The sequence below is a fragment of the Equus przewalskii genome, chromosome 27 (genome assembly GCF_037783145.1).
Source record: "Equus przewalskii isolate Varuska chromosome 27, EquPr2, whole genome shotgun sequence".
In the NCBI taxonomy this organism is placed as follows: domain Eukaryota; kingdom Metazoa; phylum Chordata; class Mammalia; order Perissodactyla; family Equidae; genus Equus; species Equus przewalskii.
In genome coordinates, this window is record NC_091857.1 from 10,328,363 (window position 1) to 10,356,181 (window position 27,819).

Genomic DNA, 27,819 nt, shown 5'->3' on the forward strand with positions numbered 1-27,819 from the left:
CTAGGTATGGGAGGCATTTGGGGAGATAAAGCAGGAAAAAAAAAGAAGATTGGCAACAGTTGTTAGCTCAGGTGCCAATCTTTACAAAAAATAAAAACTGTTCTTCATATCTTCTCTTGGGAGTTCTTTCCATTAATTCATTCCCATGTCCTCTGGAAGGTGAAAGCTTGATTGTATGAAAATTCATCTTGAACGTAAACATCTGTACTATTTCCATTGCAAGATTTATTTGTCTATGGCATTTCTTTATTCATTTCCCAAGTAATACAGTTGTGTCTCACCAAACACTTCTGTTGATCACCTTTTGAACAGTGCATTAAACACTCTTCTACATGCTAGAATTTTTTTTATAAAAAGGTGAGATTTAGAAGCCCTGTTCTCATGAAGTATATATTCCAGTGAAGTGAGACAACACTCATTATGTATTCAAATAAATATACAAGTTCAGGTAATGAAAAGTGCTAAAACAAAAAAGGCAGAAATATGTGAGTAAAGTTAGATTGTGAGCCATGACTATCATCATTAAATAGGGCTAGATAAAGGTGTCAAGGAAGAATTTTAAGTTGTGGCAACATTTGAGGTGAGACCAAAGATGAGTTCAGCAGAGACAACAATAGTGAGTTCCAGACAGAAAATGCTGTGTGCAGAGGCAAGAATGAGCGTGGCCATTGCCTGAAGAGAAAGGCCAATGTGAGCAGGGAACGACTGATGCAAACTGTGGTTTAAGATAAAGAAGTATAGTATGCTGTGGGCTGTATTAAAGGATTATCACTTATTCTAAATATAATAGAAAATAATTTACAGTTTTAAGTGGAAAACTAAGTGTAATTTTTGTTTTTAAACCCATCACTCTGGTTGCTTTCTGGAGGACAGATTATAGAGGAAGAGAGCAAAGAAGTGGAGAGATTAATCAGGAGGCCATTATTGTGGTTCAGGTGAGAGATGCAGGATGCTGGGAGGAAGGTGGTGGCAGGAGGCTTGAAAAGAAGTAGAGATATATTTTTTTGATTGAAGTAACACAACGTGGTGATTGAATAGATGTGTGAAATGGAGAAATCAGGGCGTGGGTTGGGGAATCAAGAATGACTTAAGTTTTGGTTTGCAAGTTGAGGTGGAGGATGGTATTCTTTAGTTAGATTTTGCATGCATATGTATTGATGGTGGCCACGGAAATCAAGATTTCCCTTTTTGGACATGGTAAGTTTGAGAGATCAACTAAGCATCAAAGCACATATAGCAAATAATTATACGTGAATCTGTAGTTGCTTTTGAAGTCTAATGCAAGTGTTTATAGTTTGCCTTTTACTTTGCATTCTTATTTCCTCAGAAGTTTTTTAATGTTTAAGCATTAAGTGCTTATATTTTTGAATTGTCTAAATGCTCTATGAATATCCTTTATAACTAAAGATAAATATTTAACTCTATAACTTATAATCATTATTTCTTGAATATTAAATATCAGAATACTCCTATACGTGTTTCCTAGCTGCCATAATATTGCCTTTGAAATACTACTATTGAGGTTTATTACGTGTTGCTAAAAATAGTTCAACATATAAGTTTGCCAAAAATTTAAAATTCACTTGTCAATGGAGTGTTGCTTCATATTCACTGTATATCACACTGAAAAACAGACAGAACTCTCGATTTCTGGTCCAGCATCTAAGGAGCTTAGAGGTCATCACTCTGTTCTAACAACAAGTAAAAATCTGAGCAAACTGAAAAAATCAGTAATTCTTCTTAGAACTGTCAGAGAAGTGAGGTCACAGGGCAAACCACTGGCCCCCAAATTAGAGAGACAAACAGGCAGATGCAGAGAAACACAAATCAACAGAGCAAAAACCTACCAACAGAACCCACTGGTTCCTCATCAAGAACCAGTGCTGGAGCAGGGAAACATGAGCCGTAATTGATGAATTACCAGAGGCTCAGTCTGGAGAAGACTGAGAGTTAAAAACACAGGAGACCCAATCATAGGGGAGCCTCGGACAATACTGTGAGATTACCTCTAAGAGCTTGACCAGATTCCCACAGTAAAGATCAAAGAAATCCCTCTCCTTGGGGCCAGCCCACTGGTGTGGTGAAGTTCATGCACTCCTCTTTGGTGGCCTGGGGTTCATGGATTCAGACCCCAGGCACGGACCAACACACTGCTCATTAAACCATGCTGTGGTGGCATCCCACATACAAAACATAGGGGAAGATTGGCGTAGATGTTAGCTCAGGGACAATCTTCCTCAAGCAAAAAGTGGGCAACAGATGTTAGCTCAGGGTCAATCTTCCTCACCAAATAAAAAGAAGAAGAAGAAAAGAAAAATCCTCTCAGGCTTCTAGCAGGCAGGGGCGGGGGGAAAGGGACCATTTTGAAATAAACTAGATCATTCTGTTCTTCCTAACAAGGCCTGCCCTCAGTGTAAACGGTTTTACCAAATCCTAACCTGCTGGAGTTTTATCAGAGTCTAACCAAACTAGAAGAAGGGAAATACCCTACTCCAGCCCCTTCCAGCCATTCTGTCCTACTCAAAGAGGGAAAAGAACTGAAAAGTACTGGTGAAGTTCACAGATGGGGCAGAGGCTCACCCAAGGACTGAGACCTAATCATTGGACTGCAGATCACTTCCCCTCCTCCACACCTGCCACCACATTACTAGAGGCCTACATTCGTGAGTTCCTTTCACTCAGTACATCATATCCACTTTCAGCAAAAAATTACAAGGCATACTAAAAGATAAAAAATATAGTTTTAAGAGACTGAATTAGCATCAAAACCAGAGTCAGATATGACAGAGATGTTGGAAGTATCAGACTGGGAATTTAAAACAGCTAAGCTTAATAGGCTAAGAGCTCTCAAAGATAAAGTAGACAAACTACAAGAACAGATGGGTAATGTAGGCAGAGAATTCTAACAAAGAATCAAAAAGAAATGCTGAAGATCAAAAGCACTGTAACAGAATGAAGAGTCCTTTGATAGGTTCATGAATAGACTGCACATCACTGAGGGAAGAATCTCTAGGCTTGAGCATATGATAATATAAACTTCCAAACCTGAAAAGTAAAGAGAAAAATAACTATAAAAAAAAGAACAGGGGGCTGGCCCCGTGGCCGAGTGGTTAAGTTTGCGCGCTCCGCTGCAGGCGGCCCAGTGCTTCGTTGGTTCGAATCCTGGGCGCAGACATGGCACTGCTCATCAAACCATGCTGAGGCGGCATCCCACATACCACAACTAGAAGGACCCACAACAAAGAATATACAACTATGTACCGGGGGGCTTTGGGGAGAAAAAGGAAAAAATAAAATCTTTAAAAAAAAAAAAAAAAAGAACAGAATATCCAAGAATTATGGGACACTTACAAAAGGTACAACATATTCATAATGAGAATACCAGAAGGAGAAGAAATAAAGGAACAAAATCAATACTTGAAGCAATAATGACTAAGAATTTCCCCAAATTAACGTCAGACATCAAACCACAGACTCAGGAAGCTGAGCCAACACCAAGCAGCATAAATAGCCAAAAAACTACACCTAAGCATATCATACTCAAACTACAGAAAATCAAAGATAAAGAAAAAATCTTGAAAGAAGACAAAGGAAAAAAGGATCAAAGATAAGAATTACATCTGATAGAGAAAGACAATATCTGTATGACTCCACTTATATTTGGAAGATACACAAACATGTGGACAAAGAAAACAGATTAGTGGTTACAAGGGGAAAAGGGGTTGGGGGTAGCCACAAAAGGTGAAGTGGTGCACCTATAATGTGGCTGACAAATAATAACATACAGCTGAAATTTCACAAGGTTGTAAACTATCATAACCTCAATGAAAAATAAAGTAGAAAAAAAAAAAGAATTACATCTGATTTTTCTCAGGAACCATGCAGGCAAGAGCACAGTAGAGTGAAATATTTAAACTGTTGAAAGAGAAAAGAAACAAAACCACCAACCTAGAATTCTGTACAATGAAAAATTATCCTTCAAAATTGAAGGAGAGAGCCAGCCTGATGGCCTAGCTGTTAAAGTTTGGCGCACTCCGCTTCGGTGGTCTAGGTTCTCTTCCCAGGCCCAGAACCACGCTACTCATCTGTCAGTAGCCACTCTGTGGCAGTGGCTCGCATAGAAGAACCAGAAGAACTTACAATTATACACAGCAATGTACTGGGACTTTATGGGGGGAAAAGGAAGAAGAAAACGGAGGAAGAGCAGCAACAGATGTTACTTTAGGGCAAATCTTCCTCTGCAAAAAAAAGATTGTAATGTTTTAAAAATAAAAGATGTTAGGTACTTGAAAGGAAACAACCTGACCTTCTAAAAAAAAAAAACTGAAGGAGAAATAAAGACTTTTTTTAGATTAACAAAAACTGAGGGAATTCGTTGCTAATAGATCTGCCTTGCAAGAAATGATAAAGGAAGTTCTTCAGAGAGAAGCAAAATTATATAGGTCAAAAACTCTGATCAATATAAAGAAAGTAAAATCACCAGAGAAGGAATAACTAAAAGTAAAATAAAAATTTTATTTTTCTTATTCTTAATTGATTTAACAATTAAGTGTTTATTCAAAATAATAGCAATAATGTATTACATTATGTATTCTTAAATATAATGCTTATGTATAAGTTAAATGAATGTCAGCAATGATATAAGTGATGAGAGAGAAGAATTAGAAATATTTTATTATTGGAACAAACAAGACAAAAACAAACACACAGACACAAAGAACAGATTTGTGGTTACCAGAAAGGAAGAGGGGTGGAGGGAGGGAGAAATGGGTAAAGGAGGTCAATTGTGTGGTGACGAATGGAAACTAGATTTTGGTGGTGAGCATGCTGTAGTGCATACAGACATCAAATTATAATGTTGTACACATGAAACTTATATAATGTTGCAAACCAATGGTAGCTCAATAAAAAAGAAATATTTTGTTATTATAATGTACTTATAGTACCAGTGAAGTGGTATAGAGCATTATGTGAAAGCAGACTTGGATTAGTTATAAGTGTATATTGCAAATAACTGACATGCTATGAAAGGAGGGAGAATAGAATCATAAAATGTTCAGTTAAAATCACAAGACGATCAAATAAAGGCTATCATGAACCTATTAAATAATAAAATGCACTTTGTGCCTGTTTCATAATGGGGTATTAGAGAATTAGGGAAATTGACAACTGGTTTGCCTGGATTCTCGCTGACTAGTTTAAGTCTGGAGTTTCTAGTAAATGTGTGATATAAGTATCTGAAGGCAGTGGTGTGATGACAAGTGGTTAAAAACTGACTCTGGCGGGCAGGCGCTGACTTACAGTGTTTAGTGATTTTCATGGTGTAAATACTCGCTCTATGGAGGGTTTCAAGGTACAAACATGAATATGGAGCTGGGAGGCGATGTGAACAATTGATGCTCATGGAGTCAGTTCTTGAGACTCCAGCACACCACTGTCTAAACACACGTTTGATTTTGCTCTCCTGAGCCTGTTCCTTCTCAAGTAATGTTCATGCCATGTCTAAACTTTAATTATTGATGATATCAGCATCATCCATCTAGTCTAATCAACCATTTTTATTAGACAATATATTTTAAGAATTCAGCATTTCGGTGAATGCTCCTTAGGAATGGGTATCAGTGTAAGGACTGACTTTTCTGGGATCATTTGGCTTCTTATTTTATTCAGTGGTGATTTTAGACAACTTCAGGGCTTAATTAACTTACTTTATGTTTACTAATCCATTAGACATAGGCATGAATACTCACAATAGAAATACATATATTGGCTGAAATGGACCATTGAGCTTGACTCAGAAACCGGCTTTGTCTATTCCTCATATAATACCTGTCATTTTTGTTTTGTTTTGTTCTTCCCATATCGTATTTTAGAACTTGCCCTGCTCCCAGACTTATATTTGATTGCTGGTATTTTTTTTCTTTTAATTTCTAAATAGCTTTTTGTTATAACTGTGAACTCCTTTCCCCTTTGTGATGCTATTTGACCGCATTTGCTGCTGCTACATGTCTACCGTGCTTCTATTTCTTTCTTTGTCTATTTTGTAAAGACAGATAGCTGTCTAGAAATGGCCCCTGTGACCCTCAGAGAAGAGGTAGGAATCAAGGAATAATTAGAGTGACTTACATAGTGAACAGTGGGGATATGACAGAGGCAGATGAGGAAAGAGAAAGAGAAACAAGAAAAAAAACCTCTTTCTGAGCATCCGTAACCAACATTCTTCATTCTTGGCAGTTTCCATGCTTTTTTCTTCTTCCTAGTAAAAGTAAAGGGGGCTTTGAAGATAACTATGGGCATGGAAAAAGACCTAAAGTTAAAAAAAATCTGAAAATTAAAATATAGTTTAAGAAAAATAACACTACCTAAAGCCCTTTTGAAATCGATGCCTACGAGGATAAATAAAGATAATTTAAGAGCGTCAATAACAAGTGGAAAACAAGTCCCATATTCAGTTTCGCATTGGTTAAATGTTGTATATAAAACTAAGCACCAAAAAAATCAATAGAGTCATTAACTATCTCACCCACTGGGTATGATAAATGATAGATTAGCTTAAATGTGACCAAACTCTTTTTTCCCCCATTCAAAGGAAAGCACTGTCCTGTTCAAGGATCACTTAATTGAATCGTGCTGGCTGGTCTCCCTAACACCCAATTTCCTACAGTCATTTGAAGTACGGGATTATTTAACTTGAATTCTAAACAACTAATTTCATCCTGGGACAACATCTGTGTAAGGAATTTAGCTGCCTCATGATTATAATACTGGACATCTTATCTTCAGCCTCTTTGATCTCTTGAAAATGATGCATTTGTTGAAAGGAAAAGTTACCTGCTCAGTTTATTTATTTTTCTTTTTTGATGAAAAAATAGCCAATTTTATCGGCAATAAGTCTTGGTTTTTGCCAAAGAGAAAGTCTCTTGTGAATTTTATCATTAGCAAAGTATATCTCTCAGGCAGTTATAACTGGGAATTCAAGATAGTGAAAAATTAGCTTTTAAACCATAGTTGAACCAATTATTATCTGTTGACTGCGTTCAATTTAAGTTGCCACCTGACGGGGAGTAAAGAGATACCTCCTCTAAAAACAAAGAAGTTATCATTTAAACCCAAATTCTCAGTGTTATCTTTACTTGATCTTTGAAAATTAAATTCAAAACATTTCACTATGCAACTATCTAGTTTTAATCAAAAATACTTGTATGCTATTTTTTTTCAGATATGTAAACATTTTTTGCATTTCTTTCCAAAACCAAGTCCTACATTTTAGAAATATCCATTACACTATGTCAATAATTGTTGAGAAAATATTTTCACCATTTCCTTCTGCCTGGAGCAATCTGTCTTCTCCCTTCATTCAAGGCTTCCTCCTTTCTTTTTGTCCCTTTAAGTAATCAGAATGCACAAAGATCTATGTTAACTTCGTTAGATACCTGATACTGGGTATTTTCATCCATTTCTTCCAATATTCTTCTTTATTTCTTCCAGTATTCTTCATATTTTTTCTATGTTTCCAATTTTTATTGTAATTCTATAAAGTAGCATACATTTAATTCTGGGTAAAGCCCAGAATATCAATGCAAAAAAAAAAACCCACAATGAAATATTAATCTTATAATCATATTTTCTGCTGATAAGATAGCTACATATTTCATTCAGGTCCAGGATATATATGCGTATATGTGTGTATGTGTATACACACATATACATATACGTATGTATGTGTATACACACACATATACATATACTATGTTCCTATATCTGAAGTGCTAGATTTAGCTTTACAAGTGTAAAATGATAAACATATTTTTTCAGCAATTATATTCACAAAAATTACAAGAAATCAATACAGTTCATAGTATTAATGGGACCTAATTTTTATGGACTGTTTTCTTTTCTTAAAGTTTTCAGTGGTTTATTCTTACCCATCTTTATTCCTCTGGCATCTACCCTGATGCCCTAAACATCCATTCACAGGCCACTCTTGAAAGGTGACTGATGACAGCTGGGCCCTAGAGTTGGAGTGGGGACAACTCCCAGCTCTGTGACATTGTTGCCTTTGTATATTTAAGATTCCTTTTTAAGCAGAGGCTTTTATTGACATTTGTCATAAATGTTTATTATTTTACAAATAGAAATAGTCTATGAAAATTTCTCAAGCAATTTATTTAACTAGCCATTTTCTTCTCTCTTTATCTTTAATAGGAACTTGTCCATTTGAAGTATTCTCAAAGGTTTAAGAAGTTGAGCCCAGCACACCAAATATGATTTCTTATTAATTAAATGATCTCTATTTATCTCATCTATAGTAGACTTATCCACATGTCTTAGTCCTTGTCCATTGGATACAAAGAACACCATGAGGGGGGTCGTTTTGTTTTATTTCATTTTATTTTACTCTGCTTTACTTCATTTTATCAAGCTGTTAGGGAAATGGTGTCAGTGTGACCTGAACTTTATCTCCCGAGTTGTCAGAGTTTATCGAATGAAAGGTTGTTGTTTAAATTCAGGACAATCCACTGTCTGACCTCCATCAGTTTTCTTTCAATCTCTTTCACAGAAATTGATCAGCTCAGTCGGGGCACATTTTTTTTTTCCTACATCATCTTTTATGGTGGTAGCTTGACAATTCATTTATTAATTGACATAAGATTTGTTATAAAATCTTATAACAAGATTTTTCAGGTATGGTGGATATATTCACTTCAAATGACCAGCTTTAGTATAAGTCATTCTACATTCCTTATAGGTTTTGTATTTAAAAAATAGGGCAGTACAGATTTTTAATGGGATAGCCTTTTCCTATAACCAAGAATCTTCCTTCAACTCTCATTAATTTCATAAAAGTTTAAGATTATACAATTTTTACCCATTTTTAAAGATTAGCTATTGTTCCCATATTTGCTTTTACATTGAACTACCTGAGATTATCGTTACTCTCTTTGTCAATGTAACTTGACCTATATCTTTGAACGAGCGATTTTTTAAATATCAGTAACTGGTTATTATACTCTCCCTATGACAAACCAAATCTGCTTGGTCATTTTTAGTAAATTGATATAATAACACCATTTTTTATTAAGATTATGAGAGTTAACAACCTTGGGAAATTACAGTTGTACATCATTATTGATCATGTTGTAGGTACACCACTTCACTCCTAGTGCCTTCCCCCCCACCCCCCTTTCCCCTGGTAACCACTGATCAGTTCTCTTTGTCCATATGTTAACTACCACCAATGAATGGAGTCATACAGAGTTTGTCTTTCTCTGTCTGGCTTATTTCACTCAACATAATATCCTCAAGGTCCATCCATGTTGTTGTGAATGGGACGACTTTGTCCTTTTTATGGCTGAGTAGTATTCCATTGTATATCTATACCATATCTTCTTTATCCAATCATCAGTTGCTGGGCACTTAGGTTGGTTCCATGACTTGGCTATTGTGAATAATGCTGCGATGAACATAGGGGTGCATGGGACTTTTGGAATTGCTGATTTCAGGTTCTTAGGATAGATACCCAGTAGTGGGATGGCTGGGTCATAAGGTATTTCTATTTTTAATTTTTTGAGGAATCTCCATACTGTTTTCCATAGTGGCTGCACCAGTTTGCATTCCCACCAACAGTGTATGAGGGTTCCTTTTTCTCCACAGCCTCTCCAACATTTGTCAGTCTTTGTTTTGGATATTTTTGCCAATAATAACACCATTTTTAAAATCGCATGTGAAACTATCTAGGATGTACAAAAGCAACAAGCTTTTTTGTAGAACATAATTTTATATAGGCAGTTTTGTTCAGGCTTTTATCTACAGTTATACACTAGCCTAGAACACAAATCTTTTGGTTGGATTATATGGTCCCAAACAAGATATTAATTTTTTCTCTTAGAAGATAGACTGCTATTTACAGTGACAGCATAACAAATTTCTGTCATTTTTTTAATACTTAAATGACTTTTATTTTTGGCTTTTAGCATATCACTATCAATAGAAAAAGGAAACCAAAAAGATCATTCTGAGTTTTCTTTATTCTTAGTATCAATTATATATTTTTCCTTTTAATATAAGAAGGATAAGATAATATTATTAAATGTTAAAAAGTCTATAAAACTAATAAAACTAAATTTCAGTGCTTTTGAAGAACCTACAAAGCTGCAATATTACTTATCTATCTTGATCTCAGTTTAGGTTAAAATAGTCATTCCTTCTACCACAATCCCATATGCACATAAGATGAAAGGAAGGAAGAGGAAAAGGAAGGAAAAGGAAGGAAAAGGAATCAGAGAGGGAGTGGGGAAGGAAGAAAAAAACTAGAGGGGAAGGAAGGGAAGTGGAGGCCAGGGAAGTGAAAGGGAGGGGAGGGGAGTGGAAGAGGAAAGGAGGGAGATGGAGGGGAGGAAAGAGCTCTCAGAAGTTTAACTTTAACCTAATCCTAATGCCACAGAGACATGTCTTCCATGTGAATACACGCATACCTTTTAAAACTGATTGGCTAATTGTGCAACTACAGTGGAAAACAATTTGGCAATTGCTTAAAAAACTAAATGTCAATTACCGTGTGCCCCAGCAATTGCACTCCTAGGCATTTATCCCAAAGAAATGAAAATTAATGTTTACACGAAAACTTGCACACAAATGTTTATAGCAGCTTTATTCATTATAGGCAAAAATTGGAAACAACCAAGATATACCTTAACCAGTCAATGATTAGACAAACTGTTGTATAACCATACCTTGGCATACTATGCAGCAATCAAAAGGAATGCGCTCTTTATACACAGGACAACCTGGAAGAATCTTTAGACACTTATGCTGGTTGAAAAAAGTCATTCTCAAAAAGTTTTGCACTGAAGGGGCTGGCCCGGTGCCATAGAGGTTACGTTCACGTGCTCCGCTTCTGTGGCCCAGGGTTCACCGATTCGGATCCCAGGTGCAGACCTACCCACCACTCATCAAGCCATGCTGTGGCAGGTGTCCCACATATAAAATAGAGGAAGATGGGCACAGATGTTAGCTCAGGGCTAATCTTCCTCAAAAAAAAGTTATGTACTGTATGATTTCATTTGTAGAACATTCTCAGAATGATAAAATTATAGATATGGAGAACAGATTAGTGGTTGCCAGAGGATAAGGAAGGGGTGGACAGGAGAAAAGTGGGTGTGGCTATACAGAGGCAACATGAAGGACACTTATAGTGACAGAAATGCTTTTCTTCTTGCCTGTAAATGTCAATATCCTGTTTGTGACATTGTACTGTAGTTTTTCAAGTTGTTACCTCTGGAGAAACTAGGTAAAAGGTACAATAGGTCTTCCTACATTATTTCTTTAAAACTGCCTGTGAACAAACAATTATCTCAAAATAAAAGTTTAATTTAAAAATATCTACTGAACATCAGATTAAAGCCTTCAAGCTTCTCGGATTCTACCAGCAAAGGCAGTAGAGCTTTAAGTTTCCACAGTGGGATTCAGGATGACTTAATAGCCTTCTGAATACAGTATCTTTGAGAGTAGAATACATAACATAACTCTTAATAGTATCGTAAATTAAGTACACGTGTGGTGATGGACAATTTGACAAATATTTTTATTCTCTAATTATGAAATACAATATGCTGTTATCATTTGTATAATGATCAATTACCTATATTGTGTAATTACTTTGGCACACCTTTTATTTTGTGTATTTTCTCACTCAGTATGATGCTCTAGACCCACTTGTATTTGCCAGAATTAAGTACAATTTAAAGAGACTTTTTTTTCCCCTAAGAGCTATAGAATTATAAGTAAGCAATTTTATAACCAATGGAAGATTTATATTTTGGCCAATTTGGTCACCAGGTATTAGGCTATCAGGTAATTTTTATAATTATATGTAAGTGTTGAAATACATATCCCAAAAATGAAATTTTAACATTAACATTAATAAATCATTTAGTCTCATCCTCCCAAAAAACTAAGCAGTAAAGGTATATATTCTTAGATATTTGATTTATTTACATTAATTTACTACTAATGCAAGACTGGCCATTCGTTTATTAGATATAAACTGTTAATCTTACAGCAATTTCTGACTCTCCCTATTATGATTTTAAAGTCTATATTGAGGCCTTAGGAAATTTTCAAATGTCAGACGTTGCAGATTATAGACCACAGAGATTTTCTTCTAGTTATTTTTCCTTTTCTCCATCAGCAAAAGTATTTATTTATGATTTCTATAATATTTCCCTAAAATATTCATGTATAGTTACCATAATTCTGGCAATATCTAAAACTCAGCAGATTTTTATTCCATATCTATGTATTTCAGTTCCCTTTCCCATTTTGCAGGAAAATGTGTTCCTTTAAAAATTCTAGCCTCTATTAAAAATGGTCACAAAAGCCCAATGGAAAGAATGTTAGTTACTATATTAAGCTTTCCATCCATTTCCCATCCATGTGCTGACCTAAAGTATCCACATAAGACCTGCATCATTGAAAACAAAAATGTTACATTTGCTAGTTGCCTAGACTGTCTCCACTCTACATACTTTGGAAGTTTTAAGAATTAAGCTTAAAAAGGCTAAATGAGGCAATATTGCAGAGGCCACTGAGTCTACAAATGAGCATATTTCCACATGTACAAATAAATGTATTATGAATTATAAAACAGGGACTGCCAAAGGAGGAAATTAATTGGTGCAATGTCTTCAAATTTGAATGTGAATGTGCAGTATAGTTTCTGAAAAGCATTTCTAGTTTTGAGGCCATATTATGTAATGAACAAGATCACAATTCATCATATCTCTCTTCTCAGCCAGCAAATCTCACCAACTAGAAAGTCACTATTTATTTGACTCCTAGCAAGAGGAGAAATCTCCTGAGGACTGCTTCCTACCGTGTTTTAAACTGTTAACCATCGGTAATGAATGGACTTCATGAGCCAAGAGCATTGGTGCCCAGAAAATATTTTTACATAATAAACTCTCCCCACTATCACTTGAATATGAATAATGATATGAACAGCCTACTGTGGTTTAAGGTATTTGGGGTTATTTGGGGTGTTTATTGTTAGTACCCTCACCCCCTCCAAATGGATACACATATACATGTTCCTTAAGATAGCTACTTTTATTGTCTTAGGTTTCAAGAATTTCCATTAATTTACAATAAGAATGTCTCTTTTGGAACAACATTAGTGAGCGAAATATATCATCTCACTATAAAAGTACTCGTGAGAATAAAAGTTGGCATAGTTTCCCATTAAAAAACACAAATGCAAATCTGAATACTGTAATACTGTGATGGTGCATTAAAAAACACAAAAGTCAGTAACATCAAAGTAAAACAGAGAAAGAAAATACATAGTATATATGCTATTATAGTATATATAATGATAATCAATAGAATAGATGTAAGATGTGTATAACTGATTACACACAGGGACAAATGGCAAGGAAAGGGAATGCTGTTTTAAAAGCAGCTTGACTTTATAAAATGGAAATGTTGAATGGCTGTAAGCTACGAAACTGAAACAACAGAGGAAGAATGAAGTGCAAGCTGATTTGATCAGCAGTGCCCTGGGTCTGTACCTTCCCGGCTTTCTGCGTGGATTTGCTTCAGTGAAACCTCTTGTGCCACAACGACGGCTACAGACAGCCTGCCTCTAAGGAGAAGTGGGAGAAGGGTGCAAGGAAAATATCAAGTAAGAGTGAAAAAAGAAAAAAGCAACCCCCATTGCCGCTCTCACACTGAGGGGAAATCAATGGAGGTGGATGAATGGGGGTAAGCCTCCACGGCTCTCTCTGGTCCTCAATTGGACACAGCTAATCTCTGTGACCTTTGGGAAGGCAGAAGGCATAAAATGACCCCAATAATCAAAAGCACAATTAGAATGAAGAGGGCAAAACCGTGACTGTGGTTAGAAAAAGGAGACAATGAAGAGACTATGGAGGAAATTTGTCTCTTTAGCAGTTGAGTGAATGCTGCCTTAGAGTTGCCCGGAATGGTTGCAGATGGATGGCAGTCTGGACTGCAGGACACTTGGGAGCGGGCGGGATGGGGGAAACTGGCAATTACCACGTGACCTCGAGCCCAATTTGCAGATGCGTGGATCCTCCCTGCCTCTACAGGAGACAGTAAAAGAAGGGCAGAGGTTGAAACAGCACTGGGAAAGGGGGAAAAAAAGAGCTTTCCCCTAAGATTGAAAAAATCTGTAGAATAATTTCAATACCCAATGTTGCTTTTTCCTCAAAAAATAAAATTGAGTGAATTCATCCTTTTCAACACCAAGCAACCAGGCAATTAGGCAAACTAAGGTCTGAGGATGAAATGCTTGCTGTCTATGTGGAAATACCTCCTGAATGATTTAGGGGGAATTGTGTGTGATAATCTCTGTAAACTGGTGCTGAAGAAATGCAGTGGGAACCCACGATGTAACGTGACTAGACAAAAATGAAATTTTCAAAACCCACTTTACTCTTGAGTTTTAGCTGATACTTTATCCACCTTTTCTCCTAAATAAACTCCAATTGGCACATTAAAACAGAAAAGGAATGTGGTTTTTCACATTTCAACAGGCACATACATAAGATTTTTTTCCTGAAGAATTAGTAAATGATCCTTTTAAAATTGGCTTCTGTTTTGGATTAATTATAATAACAGCTAACATTTACTGACTTATTAAGGTCTGTGGCTACAGTAAGACCTTTATGAATATTTGCTTATCTAATCCTCATATCACTCTGTTCACACTTTATGGATGAAGAAACTGAGACAAAAAAATAAAAAGATAAAATAACTCATCCAAGTTCACAGAGTTAGCTCGTGACTCCTCAATATTACACGATATTAAATATCTAAATAAATAATAATATGTACTTAGTTGTGGTGATTCCAAAATGCTGAGCAAATTATTTGATATTTTGACTGAATTTAACCAGTCATGTGGCTCTTACTTGAATATCATTCAGCACGTTAACTAGCAGCAGTGATTGGAGACATGCTTTACTAACACGCTTGGGGGAAGTGGTAATAAAGTTACATGTTCTATGCTGAGAGAAGAACACTGCTTCAGGAGAAAGAGCTCTGCGTTTCTATTCAGAATCTCAAATGTGGTCACCATTCCCCAAAACAGATTTCCAGAGAAGTGGAATGATCTCATTTCTTCTGGATGCCCCAGCATCATGTTAATGCTGTGGAAAGAGTACTCCACCAATTCAGGTATTACTATTGTGCCATTTCTGTCCCTTAAAATGCAAGATGTATCTGTTCATACAACTAGGACAGCTGGGGCCACCACCTGTTAACTAACTTCAAGCACCATTTAATTAGCCTGTGTTGAAGTTACCGTATGCTTTGACTGGAAGGAACAGTAGCAGATGCTAAGCACTATAAAGAAAAGCCATTGAATACCAGAGCAAAGTGGGTGGAGAGAATAACAAAAAAGTCACCAGACGGAGAGAGCCAGAAATACTAGTAAAATGGACCGGAAATTAACTCTCACAGATAAAGTTCAAGGGAGCAAATCTCTTCCGTCCCACCAAGGTATCTGTCATATCACATGCTATTGAGGATATGATGTGAGCATTTTGAATAAACGCAGAATTCAACTGGACAATTGGCTTAGTTTCTAATTATATCAAGGAATAGTCATCACTTATTATTTCCATGAAAATCTCCCTGTTACTTCCATGAAAACCTCCTTTCTTAGGCCAAACATTTAGGCATCAAAGAAAAAAACATGTTGTCATGATGAAGCATAATTTTCCCAATTACGTTAAGAGCTCTACTTTGTCAATGTTTCCATTAGAAGAGATCTAGAAACAAATGGTTTTAAAATTATGAGCATTTCTTCATCAATAGAATGATTTCCATACAGAAGGCACTTTATCTTGTTTTGTCAAATTAAGTTGAATTTAAATGAGTTAAAAGCTTCTTCTGTGACATTTGTATTCTTCTGAGTCACAGACTTATCCATTAATGCATTTACCTTTCTGACATTCAATATTATATTTTATGTTAATAGAACTATTTATATATATATATATACATACATATATATGTGTATATATATGTACATACAGCTTTCTTTTTGATGTTTTGCTTGAATATGCGTTAGGTCTCTATTATTTAATCAGATTTAATCAGCGTGGTGTAGCTGGATATATACCAAATCAGCTCAAACAAAATTGTACTTGAGAATTTTCATGTAGTTATTTTTCCATTTTTTTAAGAATTGTAACATTTTTGCAAATTCAAAAATAGAATTTGGCATTGGCAAACCAAATATTAATTCAGAATTTGTATTCTATTACTTCAGTTTCAAGAGCAGCCTCTCAGAAAAATGCATTCCATTCGTTCAAATTAGGATATATCTATCTTTGTATCTATATCTGAAATTACTCAGCTCGGAGTTCATAGAACCAAAATACAACTTACCTGCCTGGCATTATTTAAATACCTTTCTTATTTATTCATATTACAACGTCTTTCAGTTTTGAGAATTATCACTATTTATTACACTTTCTTTTATATCTAGTTTTTCATGGATATTTGTAAATCATCCCTTTTCAACATGCAAGAAGGAAAACTTTTACCAGTAAAACCCTCACCTGATTTTAACAAGATTCTATTTCCTAGAGTATATATTTACACAGAGAGTGGAGAAGGGAGAAAGATATTATTCTATCATCAACAGTGATTTCCCGTAGTGAGGTTTTGAATTAGATTTAGAGTGATTATTAGATAGATAAATATGTAACAAAGTTCTAATAAGGAAATAATTGATACTCATTCATTGAGTAAAGTTACCTTCATCTTAAACTCTTGACTCCAGCAAAACTATGCCTCAGTGTTTCATCCAATCATTCAATAAAAAGGTACTGATTCCTCACTCTGTTCTTAGCTCTGTGCTAGGGTAAGGCAGACGAAGATGAGTAACATGTGACCCTGTTTTAAGTGCCCTGAAGCTTATACCAAAAGGTAAATCTTCGCTGTTGAAAAATAATTTTAAAAAAGTAATTGTCAAGAAAACAGAATCTGAATTTATCTTCATTTTCTTTAGTCAGTGGTTTGATTCCCCAAATCTCCATATTTAAAACTATGTGGGCACAGCCTTATTTTAATAATGAACACCTATTTTAATAATATTTTACCATGTATTTCTACCTTAAACACAACCAACTACCTTACCAACTACTTTATTTTATCTTGTCTATAAAAGGAGACAGTGAAGAAGCTTAATGGAGCTCAGAAATAGATTTGTGAAATTATCCAATTTTATTGTTCAGTGACTGGAAAAGAATTGCTAACCTGGTGTCCCATTGCTTATATACTATTGAAATTCCGTCCAGTTCCTAGAATTAGATCAATGAGTAAAGAGAGGCCATGGGGTAAATGAAAAGAGGGAATGCCTCTAAGTTAGAAGTCATTTGGAATCAAATTCCAAATCCACTGTTTACCAGCTGCGTGACAGAAGCCAAAGAAATTCTATGAGCTTTAGTTTCAGCAACTTTAAAATGGAAACATGCATGATTCAGATCACGATATGATTATGATGACTGTGGTCATGCTAGAAATGTAAGAATTACATGAGAAAACATACATACATATGAAATGATGTACATTATATTAAATAAACTAAAGCATTATGTAAATATTAGTTGTGATTATATTCAGTACAGTTTTTACTTCTTTTTCTTCACATATGATTAATTCAGTTATCCAATCACTTAAACCAGAAAATGTGAAAAAGCAGCTACACATAATTTGAGATTGTTGTATGAAATCTAGTTATTCATTTAACACAATCCTGGCATGTCAGGTCGTGAGTTACCATTACCTACTCTGTCATGGAGAAGCGTTGGATGATAAAGTCTTCAAATTTAAGAAGAACCATCCATTCACTAAAAAATGTATTTGAATACATATTTTACATCAATTTTAGCGTTTTGATTTATTTTATCTAAACATACTTTCTGACAATCATTATCCACATGGATCATTATAATTATGGTTCCTTTATCTTTGAAAGGAACATAAGGAAGAAACCTTGATTTTCCTTGTAATAGCAAAATTGGAGATGGTTGTAACACATTGTTTTCTATCTGTTACCATATTGCTACTTTAAAAAAAATAGGTATTCAACATTTTGTCACACAATTTTAAAACTTCATACATATTATATGTAATGTTCTATGGCATAGAAATTTCTGAAAATAAAAGTCATTTGGGCCTAATTGTGATGAATTTTTTTGCTTCATTCTCTAAATTTTTTTAAGTAGATACTACCTAAAAACACCTACTGCTGTTTTTTTTTTCTCTCCATCTCTACAACTTAACTCTTATTTCTCCACTTATTTCCAGTTCAAAAGAATAGGGCAAATAATAATATACCTTCCATAGTTATTTTAATCCTACATGACTAAAGCAGAATTTTGAATTTAACTTTAATTTGATCTTGTATAATTGTGACACAAATTTAAAGCTTCACAAACATAGTTTTGGTACTTAATTTTGTAATTCATTGCCTGGGTTTCTAATTAAATGTTCTCAGTACTCCATTTAAAGTACCCATTCCCTGCATTCCTCTTGATTAGTAGGAAAGAATCAATGAGAATTGATCCAATTTGTAGAACACAATTCTCATATTGATAGTAGTTTATATTCATTTGCTTTTCCCTAATCTTTTATTAATGGTCATCTTCAAAATGTCAATTAATGCCAAAGACCTGCACAGTGATAATGCAAATCTATAAAGAGACCAGCTTGACACTTTACAGTAGGGCAAAGAGAAAAAGCTATTATTTTTAACATATATTTACACAACTGTCTGAATAAGACAGAAAGAAAGGGTAAAGATGGAAACTCAAATGTTTTGAGCTAGAAATTACAATTAGAAATTAAAAGGAAATAAATGAAGCTGAATTTAAACAATAGATCTTTCTCTTATGCCTCTATATTTCTACAGTGTAAGACTGGCTACCATAGTATGAAGAATAATTTAGAGAAATATGGGTTGATTGGTAGGACAAATATGAGTCTTTGTGCTACAGAAATAATATTAGCTGTTTTAATCATATCACCATTGAAAGAAAAGTCATTGCATGAAATTCTGCTGCACATTGTAGGGACAGCTTTAGACCACTCAATCTTCATCGGCCCTGCTTTAAAATTTTTCTAATGTTTTTCATAATAAAGTAATTGTTAATATTATGTTGTATTTGCTTTAGTCTCTATATACTTTTTTTTATGAACCATTTGAGAGCAAGTTAGAGATAATTCACACAATTATTCCACATGTGTAACTGAAGAATATGTTTTTTTCTACAGATTTTACTTTGTAAGTCTTAAGTCTTGAATGAAGTCAGGGCAGAGTTTTTAGCACAAACACTTCATAAGTAGTACTGCATATTGTATCACACAATTGTCTTCCCATCTTAGTTACTCACTATTGGTGATATGAAGTTTGATTACTGAGTTCAAGAGGTTACTGCCAGATCTATCCATCATAAAACTACATTTTCCCCTTTGCAGTTAGCAAATAATCTCTGGAGTGATACTTTGGCACTGTGAAATATGGTGTCCCCTACCATTTTTCTTCTTATAGATTTAGTATCCACTGATGATGCTTGCGCGAATGAATTACTTTACCAAAAGTTGCAATATAATGATTTTTCTAATTCGAAGTTTCCCTTATATTTTTATAGGTGTTGGGGAAATCTTAGTAAAGATGTTATTATACAGATTAAAAAATTTCAAATTTGCTATTGAATTTACTTATTAAAGAAAGTTGTATCACTTTTATTGAATTGTTGCATTTAAAGTTTCCTTAAATGCATAATTTCCATTGCAAAGGAAGATACAGATCTTTATTCCCTCTTGTCATTGTTGCTTTTATTAAATCTATGAAAGACCTGTAAGATGGCCCACTCATATATTATATAGCTTGTATAAATAATATGTATGTTATATGGTTATATATAAGATTTTATGTATATATTATATATATAAAACTTATATACTATAAGTTTTAATGAGGCATACAACCCCTTCCAAAAAATATAAAAATAAAACATGCAGCAAAATCCAGCATAAACAATAAGCCTAGAGGCCAGAGTTCAGTTTTAACCCCAGAAACTAAAATTTCACTGAGTTCTAAAATATTAAAAATATAATATGTTGATGACTTTCTTAACATACATAGGGAATATAGGAAAGGAGTAGTTTAAAGGAAAAGATGATGAGTTTAGTATTTAGTAAGAGAAGGTATGAGGTTTCTTGGAATCCATGTGAATTTGAATAAGCAGTGGAGACAAGATTTGGTCGTTGGTAGAATATCTAATTAAGAAATGTGGAATTTGCATCATCTTATAAAAAAAAATTGAAGCCCTGAGCCTCTATGAAGATATCTACAGAGAGCTAGTTGAACAAGAAAAGGATGAAGTCTGGAGCCCTGTGAAACAGTGTTGGGACGGAACCCGGCTTTCATAGATGAGGCATTAGTTCCATGTGGCCCCACAGATTAGAAATGGAATTAGAATCTAAAAAATAGCGGGTTTTTTTTAACAGAACATAAAAGAAAGGACTTAATTGTAAAATTGAAAAATTTTTCTTTGAAAAGCAAGGAAAGCCAAATGGCCACTAACTTCAGATGAATCTGTAGTTGATGTAAGATTGTTGTGAGGTCCGTCTGGCACATTTCCAACCCTGAATGTCAATGATTTTATGATTCAAAACTTGTTTATATTGGAAAATGCTTTATGTGATTTTACGGATACTGGAGATAGAGTACAATAGCATTTGGATTAATTTAAAGCGAGTTTTTATTTTTCTGACTAAGACACTGGTGCAGAAAGTGCAGTTTTGTATTTTCAAATTGTTTCAGATTGAAGGCCTAGCCCTTAAGTGAGGTTTGTCTTCTTGGTCATGCTCTGTTCATTAATTAGTTTATTATCTTAAAGAAAAAGAAAACATTTCAGCCCGTACAATGTTGCAAAGTCCAGTGTAAAGCGGTAGGTACACACGTGAAATAGACAGATTCCCTAACCCTCAAGAATCCACAGTCTCATGGGTGCAGCAGACACAGAAAACCCAGCACCCCTGGTGCAGGTGCATTTCCAGATGTGATGGCAGCTTTTGTCAATGGCAGCCACACCTACTTCAGTTCAGGCCTGGACCATCCCAAATTCAGACTTGGGACCCAAGAAGACCTCCTTCAGACATTGTAAGCTCTACATAACCTCTTGCCTCATTACGTTCTAGTCTATGGCTCACATAAATCAATACTGTTTAACAAAAACTTTAAATAAATATCTTTTGGACTCTTTGAATTAGTCCTTCACGTCGCATATGGTGAGTCAAATGGTTATTTCCTGTTATAATCATCTTTTGACAGAAAGAAGGGGGAAGAAAAAAGTGAGTGAAGTTAGTAAAAATGGACCTGTTTCCTTTAGGTCTAGAATATTATTAATTAAAGACAGAAATAGGTACATAGAAGGCGCTTTATAGATATGGCAAGATTCCTAGGTTAGTGCAAAGTCTAGGCTTTCCTGAGCTGAAGAAGGGCCAGAAGGGTGAGGGGCGAGAACAGGCAAGCGAATTTAGATACCGCTTAGGGTCAGTTAGATGCAGGTGAAGAATCTACTGTGAACAGATTTAGGTACCTCGATTCAAATGACAGTGAACTTCCTTCCTCACCTCTGTCGCTTTTACAGGAAGTCCTTATTCTCAGGGTGGGTTCAGTAATGAAGGGGGCACAAACCTTATCCCAAAAGTTTTGGGATTTTGTATTAAAACTGATTTAATTGATGTCGTGGATTTGGATGGATTTTTACTGTTTTTTTAACAGAGTGATTAGAAATGTATGTATCCACATTGAGTAAACTATTCCATCATAAATTAAAAGTAGTATTTCCTTTGAAAAGCTGCATTTGTTACTAAGAATAATTTGTCTAAAATTATGGTGACCCTAAACACATCGTATCTTTTAAAACAAGATTGTAGGTAAGCAGGGGAGGTCCCCTTAAAAGGCTTTTAATCCGTTTGAACAAGTACATTCTGTTTATCTTCCTCCATCAACCTCCTTTATCTGGTGAGCCTGCGGGAACAAGGTTACTCAGTTTGCGGCAGAACATTGTACAAATATTGCCTCAAAATACAAAAAAATGCCCTTTTCCCATGTTGTCCTTTTGATGTGACTAAAACTCTGACGTCAACCACTTGTGCATACAAGTTGAGTTAACAGGCTGGAGGGGTAGAAAGTGGACTTGTCCCCGCTCTACCACTTCCAGAGTCAGTTTTAAGGACAAATGTGACAACAGCCATCACTGGAAAGGCAAGAGGAATCGAGCAATCATGAGCATTTCCCCCTTTGTCTGCACAGATCTGAACCTTTCTTTTCCCTTCATTTTAACCTCATCAGGTTAATTAAATGACACTTGGGGTGGGGAGCAGCAAAGGCTGGCACATGGAGTAGATAAATATGCTCTACGCAAAAGCCACAAAGCCAGCCCATGTTAGACTTTTTATCCTCTTTAAAAGTTTCTAAATCATCCCTGAATAGCTGTGTCTAAGACAAAATGTGTCAACTTAGCTAAAAAACTAGCGAGGAAACAAAATTAATGACCCCTGTGATGTTTCTAGAGGGGCATTACCTGAGCGTACTCGCTGCTTCATTCATAACTGACAGGCTTTCTTCCTCCGGTAAACAGCTGTGCTTCCTCACTGCTCCAACTGAGAAACCCTCTGTAGATGCTGTTTAAGGTGATAAAAAGCCTGCAGAACACCACAACTTGAATGACCTATGACTCCACAGTATTCTATTTAGGAGGTACACACTTGGGTTTTATCGTGTCTGTGTCTGCTTATCAGCAATGGAGCTAGAGAGACCCTGCTCATATTTATCTAACACACATAGATATGACATGTAGAGTGATTGAGCACAAGTGAAATTAGTAGCAATGTCATTGGGCTTCTCCATATATTTATATTACTCCTCAGCTTCTGGATATGGGAACTTGAGTGTCATTATGCTTAGCCTCATCTCTAAAATTCTACGTAAGAAAATGAATGTGCAATTTGAAAAACATATAAAAGCATTTCTTTTACTCCAGGAAAATAAGAACGGATGAATGAAAATACTTATCTGGGTGACTGTAATATAGAATCTCAATCAATTTGGAATGTTTTTAAATATTCAGACCAAAATGTGCAAAGTTGTGTTGTTTTACTCCTGCATTCATTTCAGTAAATTTATCTCAGTCCTTTAAGATGGCAAATTGTTGACCTGTGAAAGATGTGATTTTGCCCTGCTTTCTTCGCTGTTTCTCAGAAAAAGTATGACATTTTTATCATCCACCCTCTTATTTGACAAGACCCTATTTTTCCCCACACCCTCCCCCCCCCACCACCCATATGAGATACAGTCCCTTGAGTCTGTAATTGGCAGGAGATGAAGCGATGATGGGGAGTGATCGCAGTCAATAGCTTTGATTAACAATAAGGTAGAAAATTAGCAATGCTAGCGTTCAGCCACCCTGCCCTCTCCCTCCTCCATATGCTCCCTCAGTCCGTGCTGGCGGCCTCACAGAGGGCAGTCAGAGCCCTTCGCCAGCTTTGAAGTGCAGCAAAGGTGCAGGCAGAGCAGAGAATTAGGGAAATTAAGGAGAAGAAGTAGAAAGTATAAGCCATGACGCTGAGACCTTCGCCCGGCTTAGTGTACCGCAGGAGGAGCGAGGAGGAAGTGTGCTGTGTGTTGTCCCTGTGTGTTTTTCTGTCACATGTGGATTTACTTGTGTCTGGACATGCTATGATCGAAATGGCAACTACTGTTACTACCGTGACCCCATCAGCAGCTCTGGTGTTGTTTCCGACAGACCCTGAAGACCTAGAGACGGGGAACGACCACGGGACGCCGATCCCCACCTCTGATAACGATGACAATTCGCTGGGCTATACAGGTAGAGTGTTTCTTTCCCGAATACTAACTATCCATTCCTCCTCAACTGCCTCCTCTTCCATCAGTCATCAACCACCTGTATAAAATTACCTAATCATCCTGCTTCTAGGATAACAACCACAACAACTTCTTGTCCTCATTTTCTGGACTTCATCCTTCAGCTGGGAGGTCATATTGCTAAAGTAAACACTTTGGGGAAAAATAATTTAACATGAAAACTGCATGCCTTCTTATTGTCTGTTTTTAATATAAAAGAATGCTTATCAGACTGGAACTTTGATATTGCTGTTCTGTTTAGATGAATACTATTTTCTTAGAGATTTCATATTGAACTAAATGGCAATCAAAAGAAATAAAAGACTACCTGTAAGTAATTGGGTTTGAAAATTATCTGTAGGGTTTTTTTGGTTACACTTGAAGTCTTATAAACAACAGAAGGCAAACTCTTAACAAGAGTGATGCAAATCATAACTACCATTTTATATCTCAGGATTCCTTTTGCATGACTTATTGTTACCTTATCCATGAACCACGTCTTAACCAGATGCATGTGTACACCAGCATAAAAGTAGTAAATTAACTAATGAATTTGTTGGAAATAATTCATATTATAAATGTCTAAGAAGGATATTTCAATGTTCTGCACAGAATTTGTAAGTGGGGTTCTAAATGTAATTACATAAGTTACACATCTAACTCTGAGAAAATTTGACTAAATCTTTAGATAAAGGCAAAGGAAAAAATACATCACTTATAACCCATTTAATCAGATAATGATGTGATAGTGGTCTTGTTATAAAGCTGTTTATTATATATTTTATTAGTTTTTATTAACACAGTTCTCCACAGACTTTGCTAGGTTGTGGGAGGTAGATAGGTTGTGAGTGTGTGTGTGTGTGTGTGTGTGAGGTAGGGTAGTAAGGATTAGAGATAATGGGAAACTCATCTGTATCATTATGATCTTACAGATGATTGTGTTGAAAAGAGAATAACCCAATAGACACAATTCACTTTGGTATAAAATAATAAACTAGTACTTTAGAAGCATCTCACTATCTTCATAGAAATAATTTTCTGCAACGTTATCCCTTGGCTACATGATATCAGGTTTTAAACACTTGGAATAAGTGCTAAAATTAATAACACCTTTATAAACAACTTTAATATTTATCATATTTTACTCTTACAGATAACTTATTTTTACCTATCTTTCAAAATAAAAACTGAGATTAAAAGATCAACAAATCAAAGCCCGTTGGCAACGAGATGGTGAGGGAGTTATACTTTTTCTGAAACTTAGCTAGAACAAGAGTTGCAAATGTCATTTCTTAATACCATAAATACCAAGGAAGTTCATATTCATGGAAGGAGGAATCTGAGGTGGTGCTCTTTCTCATGGGTCCTCATTTGCCAATGCATCTTAGTTCTATTCCCTTCTGCTCGCCCATTCTAAACAACTGTATTATTTAAATACGCTAATAGGGTTTGCTCTTTGTCTTTTATGGATTTCCAGAAATTAATATATAAGCAATACATAAATCATGTAGGAGTATTGAATTAAGAGAACTTAAGTTACAATGCATTTAAGACTAAATGTAGCATTTTTTGAATGTTTCATTCCTATTTATTTTTCTCCCTCGGGTCAATCAGTAGTCAGATTTCTGCTATTGAACATATCATTAGGTGAATTAATAGGAGGTAATAAACTTATAAAGTTATCTTTACATGCTACAAGGGAACAAATTAAAGCAGCACGTTTAATGCAAAGTGACTGGAAAACAATCTTCCAAATAATCTTGTTCCTGAGACTAACTGTTTACACACTCTGGTACCAAAAGAAGTTTATTCAATGTATTTTGTTTTGGTAAATTCTTGATTATTCAGGAACTTCTTTTCTACTATGTGAATTAAACATGCTACTTGTGTCTCTTTCATTTACTATTAACCTTTTCCCTTTTTTGCTCCTTAAAACCTCCACTAGACGTGATAATAAGATGGAAAGAATGATTTTTATTGGCTTGATAATTATAAAGGAAGATCTCAATTGGCTCTGAAGTTGAAATAATCATACGAACTATTACTTGAAACTACCCACAGATTCTTAATCTTTTGTGTGAATGTATATGGGTGGGTGTGAGTGTAAGGGGGTGTGTGTGTGAATTTCCTTTACTATGATCCCATTTATATGAGCTGACAGAATCTTTTTACTAGAGGTAACTCAGTTCTGAAGGAAGTGAGATGGTCTATCTGCTCAGGAACATTTTTACATATTTAATGTAAGTTGTCGAGAGTTTAGCATGTCTAGATTTTGGTAACCTTGGTTATAGCAGCAAGAACATTGTCAGAAATAAAATATAAATATTAAGCAACTCAGAGAATATACAAAGCAGCTGTCAAATAAATCGTTGATATATTTAGTTGCAAGATAAATATCCATGAAAGTTAACAAGTAAGTGTATCAGGGATTGTTCTTGTCTGTATTTTTGCACAATGTCTCAAAATGACTATACGAATTGTAGATACTAGAAGTTTATTTTTTAGTACATGTTGCTTCACCTCATTGAGCTGATGTGTGAGTCTTTTCTGTCTCCCCACAACATCCATATATGTAAAGAAGAAAAGCTTCCCAGAGGATTCTGTACAATTCTGGAAAATATATTTTGGGGAACATGAAACGTCCCAAAAGAAGATTACCAATTCACTAAAATCCACATGTATACCTCCCCACTTCTCCCTTTTTTGACCATAACAAAGAGTGTAATTTCTCCTGCAAGCTAATTTGTCACTACAACATCTGCTCTGCCACTCAAACCATTTGAGATCATCACTATCAAACTGATCCATCAAACTAGAATCCACAGATCTCATATCATGCACATGAATTTATAGTCTTATTAGTGATCTAGTCAACAAATGATAACCTCTTATTAATAGTAGTTTCTGCTTAAATCATATACCATACTTATCTAAATTGTATAAGTGATTTAATTGAGAGGCCCAGGAAAAAATGGCAATATAGAGTTCAGGGAAGAAACATATATTGATTCCTTTTCTCCTTGCTATCTCCAGATACAATACTACAAAGCCATGTAAGGTTTAAAAACATTTCAGTCTCTGTCTCACTAATCAATGAATGCACAGCAATTTCTAAGGTGGCTCTGTGGTGTGTTATTAAAATGGACTTGTGCATTATTTGCAGAGAAGTAGCCCATTTCCTGTTTAACCATGTGTGTCATAAATATTGGGGATTATTTAACAGCTCACAATATATAGCCTTTGTTGCAAGAACAAGTAAAATGGGGTTTCAAATCAGCACTTTGTGGGGTCACACACACATCCCAAAGAGGTTGAATATATAAAAATCAATGATTTTTTTAAAGGCGCTCCTGAAAAGAGTACATTGTTTTTGACTTCCGGAAGAGCATATGGTGTTTTACAAATGCAGAAAAATTAAGTAATATGTCTAAAAATAATCAAATGTCTGAAATACATGCATAATCCATGTACAGCTTTAGTCAGTGACATAAAATTTAAAGAGAAGTTTATTGATACTTAGAAATTCAGAGAATAAGTGGGAGCTAATGACATCTTAGTAGCTTCTTAATCTTTTTAGAAAGCAATAATTGGTAATTATGAAAGAAATTAACTTTATCCACTTCTCTGAGTACCAAAAGAAGTCTGTAAATTTTATTTTTAAAGTCTAATATATATCCTTTGTCCTCATTTCTACATATTAAAGATAAGATAATGTAGCCCATCTTCATAAGTCTGTTTTAAGGATTGGCCTCCTTTGCTTACAGCAGCATACTGAAATAAAAGCTAAAAGCAAATTTTAAAATCTTAAAACGGAGCAATTATTAGAGTTATGTCAATGTCAACTTAAG

At 35.2% G+C, this 27,819-nt stretch overlaps 1 protein-coding gene across 12 annotated transcripts in view; it reads left to right on the forward strand.

The window, feature by feature from the left end:
• ROBO1 (roundabout guidance receptor 1) overlaps positions 1 to 27,819 on the forward strand; it is a 1,062,925-nt gene that overhangs the window by 561,706 nt on the left and 473,400 nt on the right. For 8 of the 12 annotated variants that reach the window (XM_070597856.1, XM_070597864.1, XM_070597866.1 and 5 more), the window contains one exon: positions 23,853 to 23,936. The exons of the other annotated variants lie outside the window; for them this stretch is intronic. In XM_070597856.1, the coding sequence (XP_070453957.1) occupies positions 23,853 to 23,936 (84 nt within the window). The remainder of the gene's footprint in view (positions 1 to 23,852; positions 23,937 to 27,819) is intronic. 12 annotated transcript variants of the gene reach the window in all.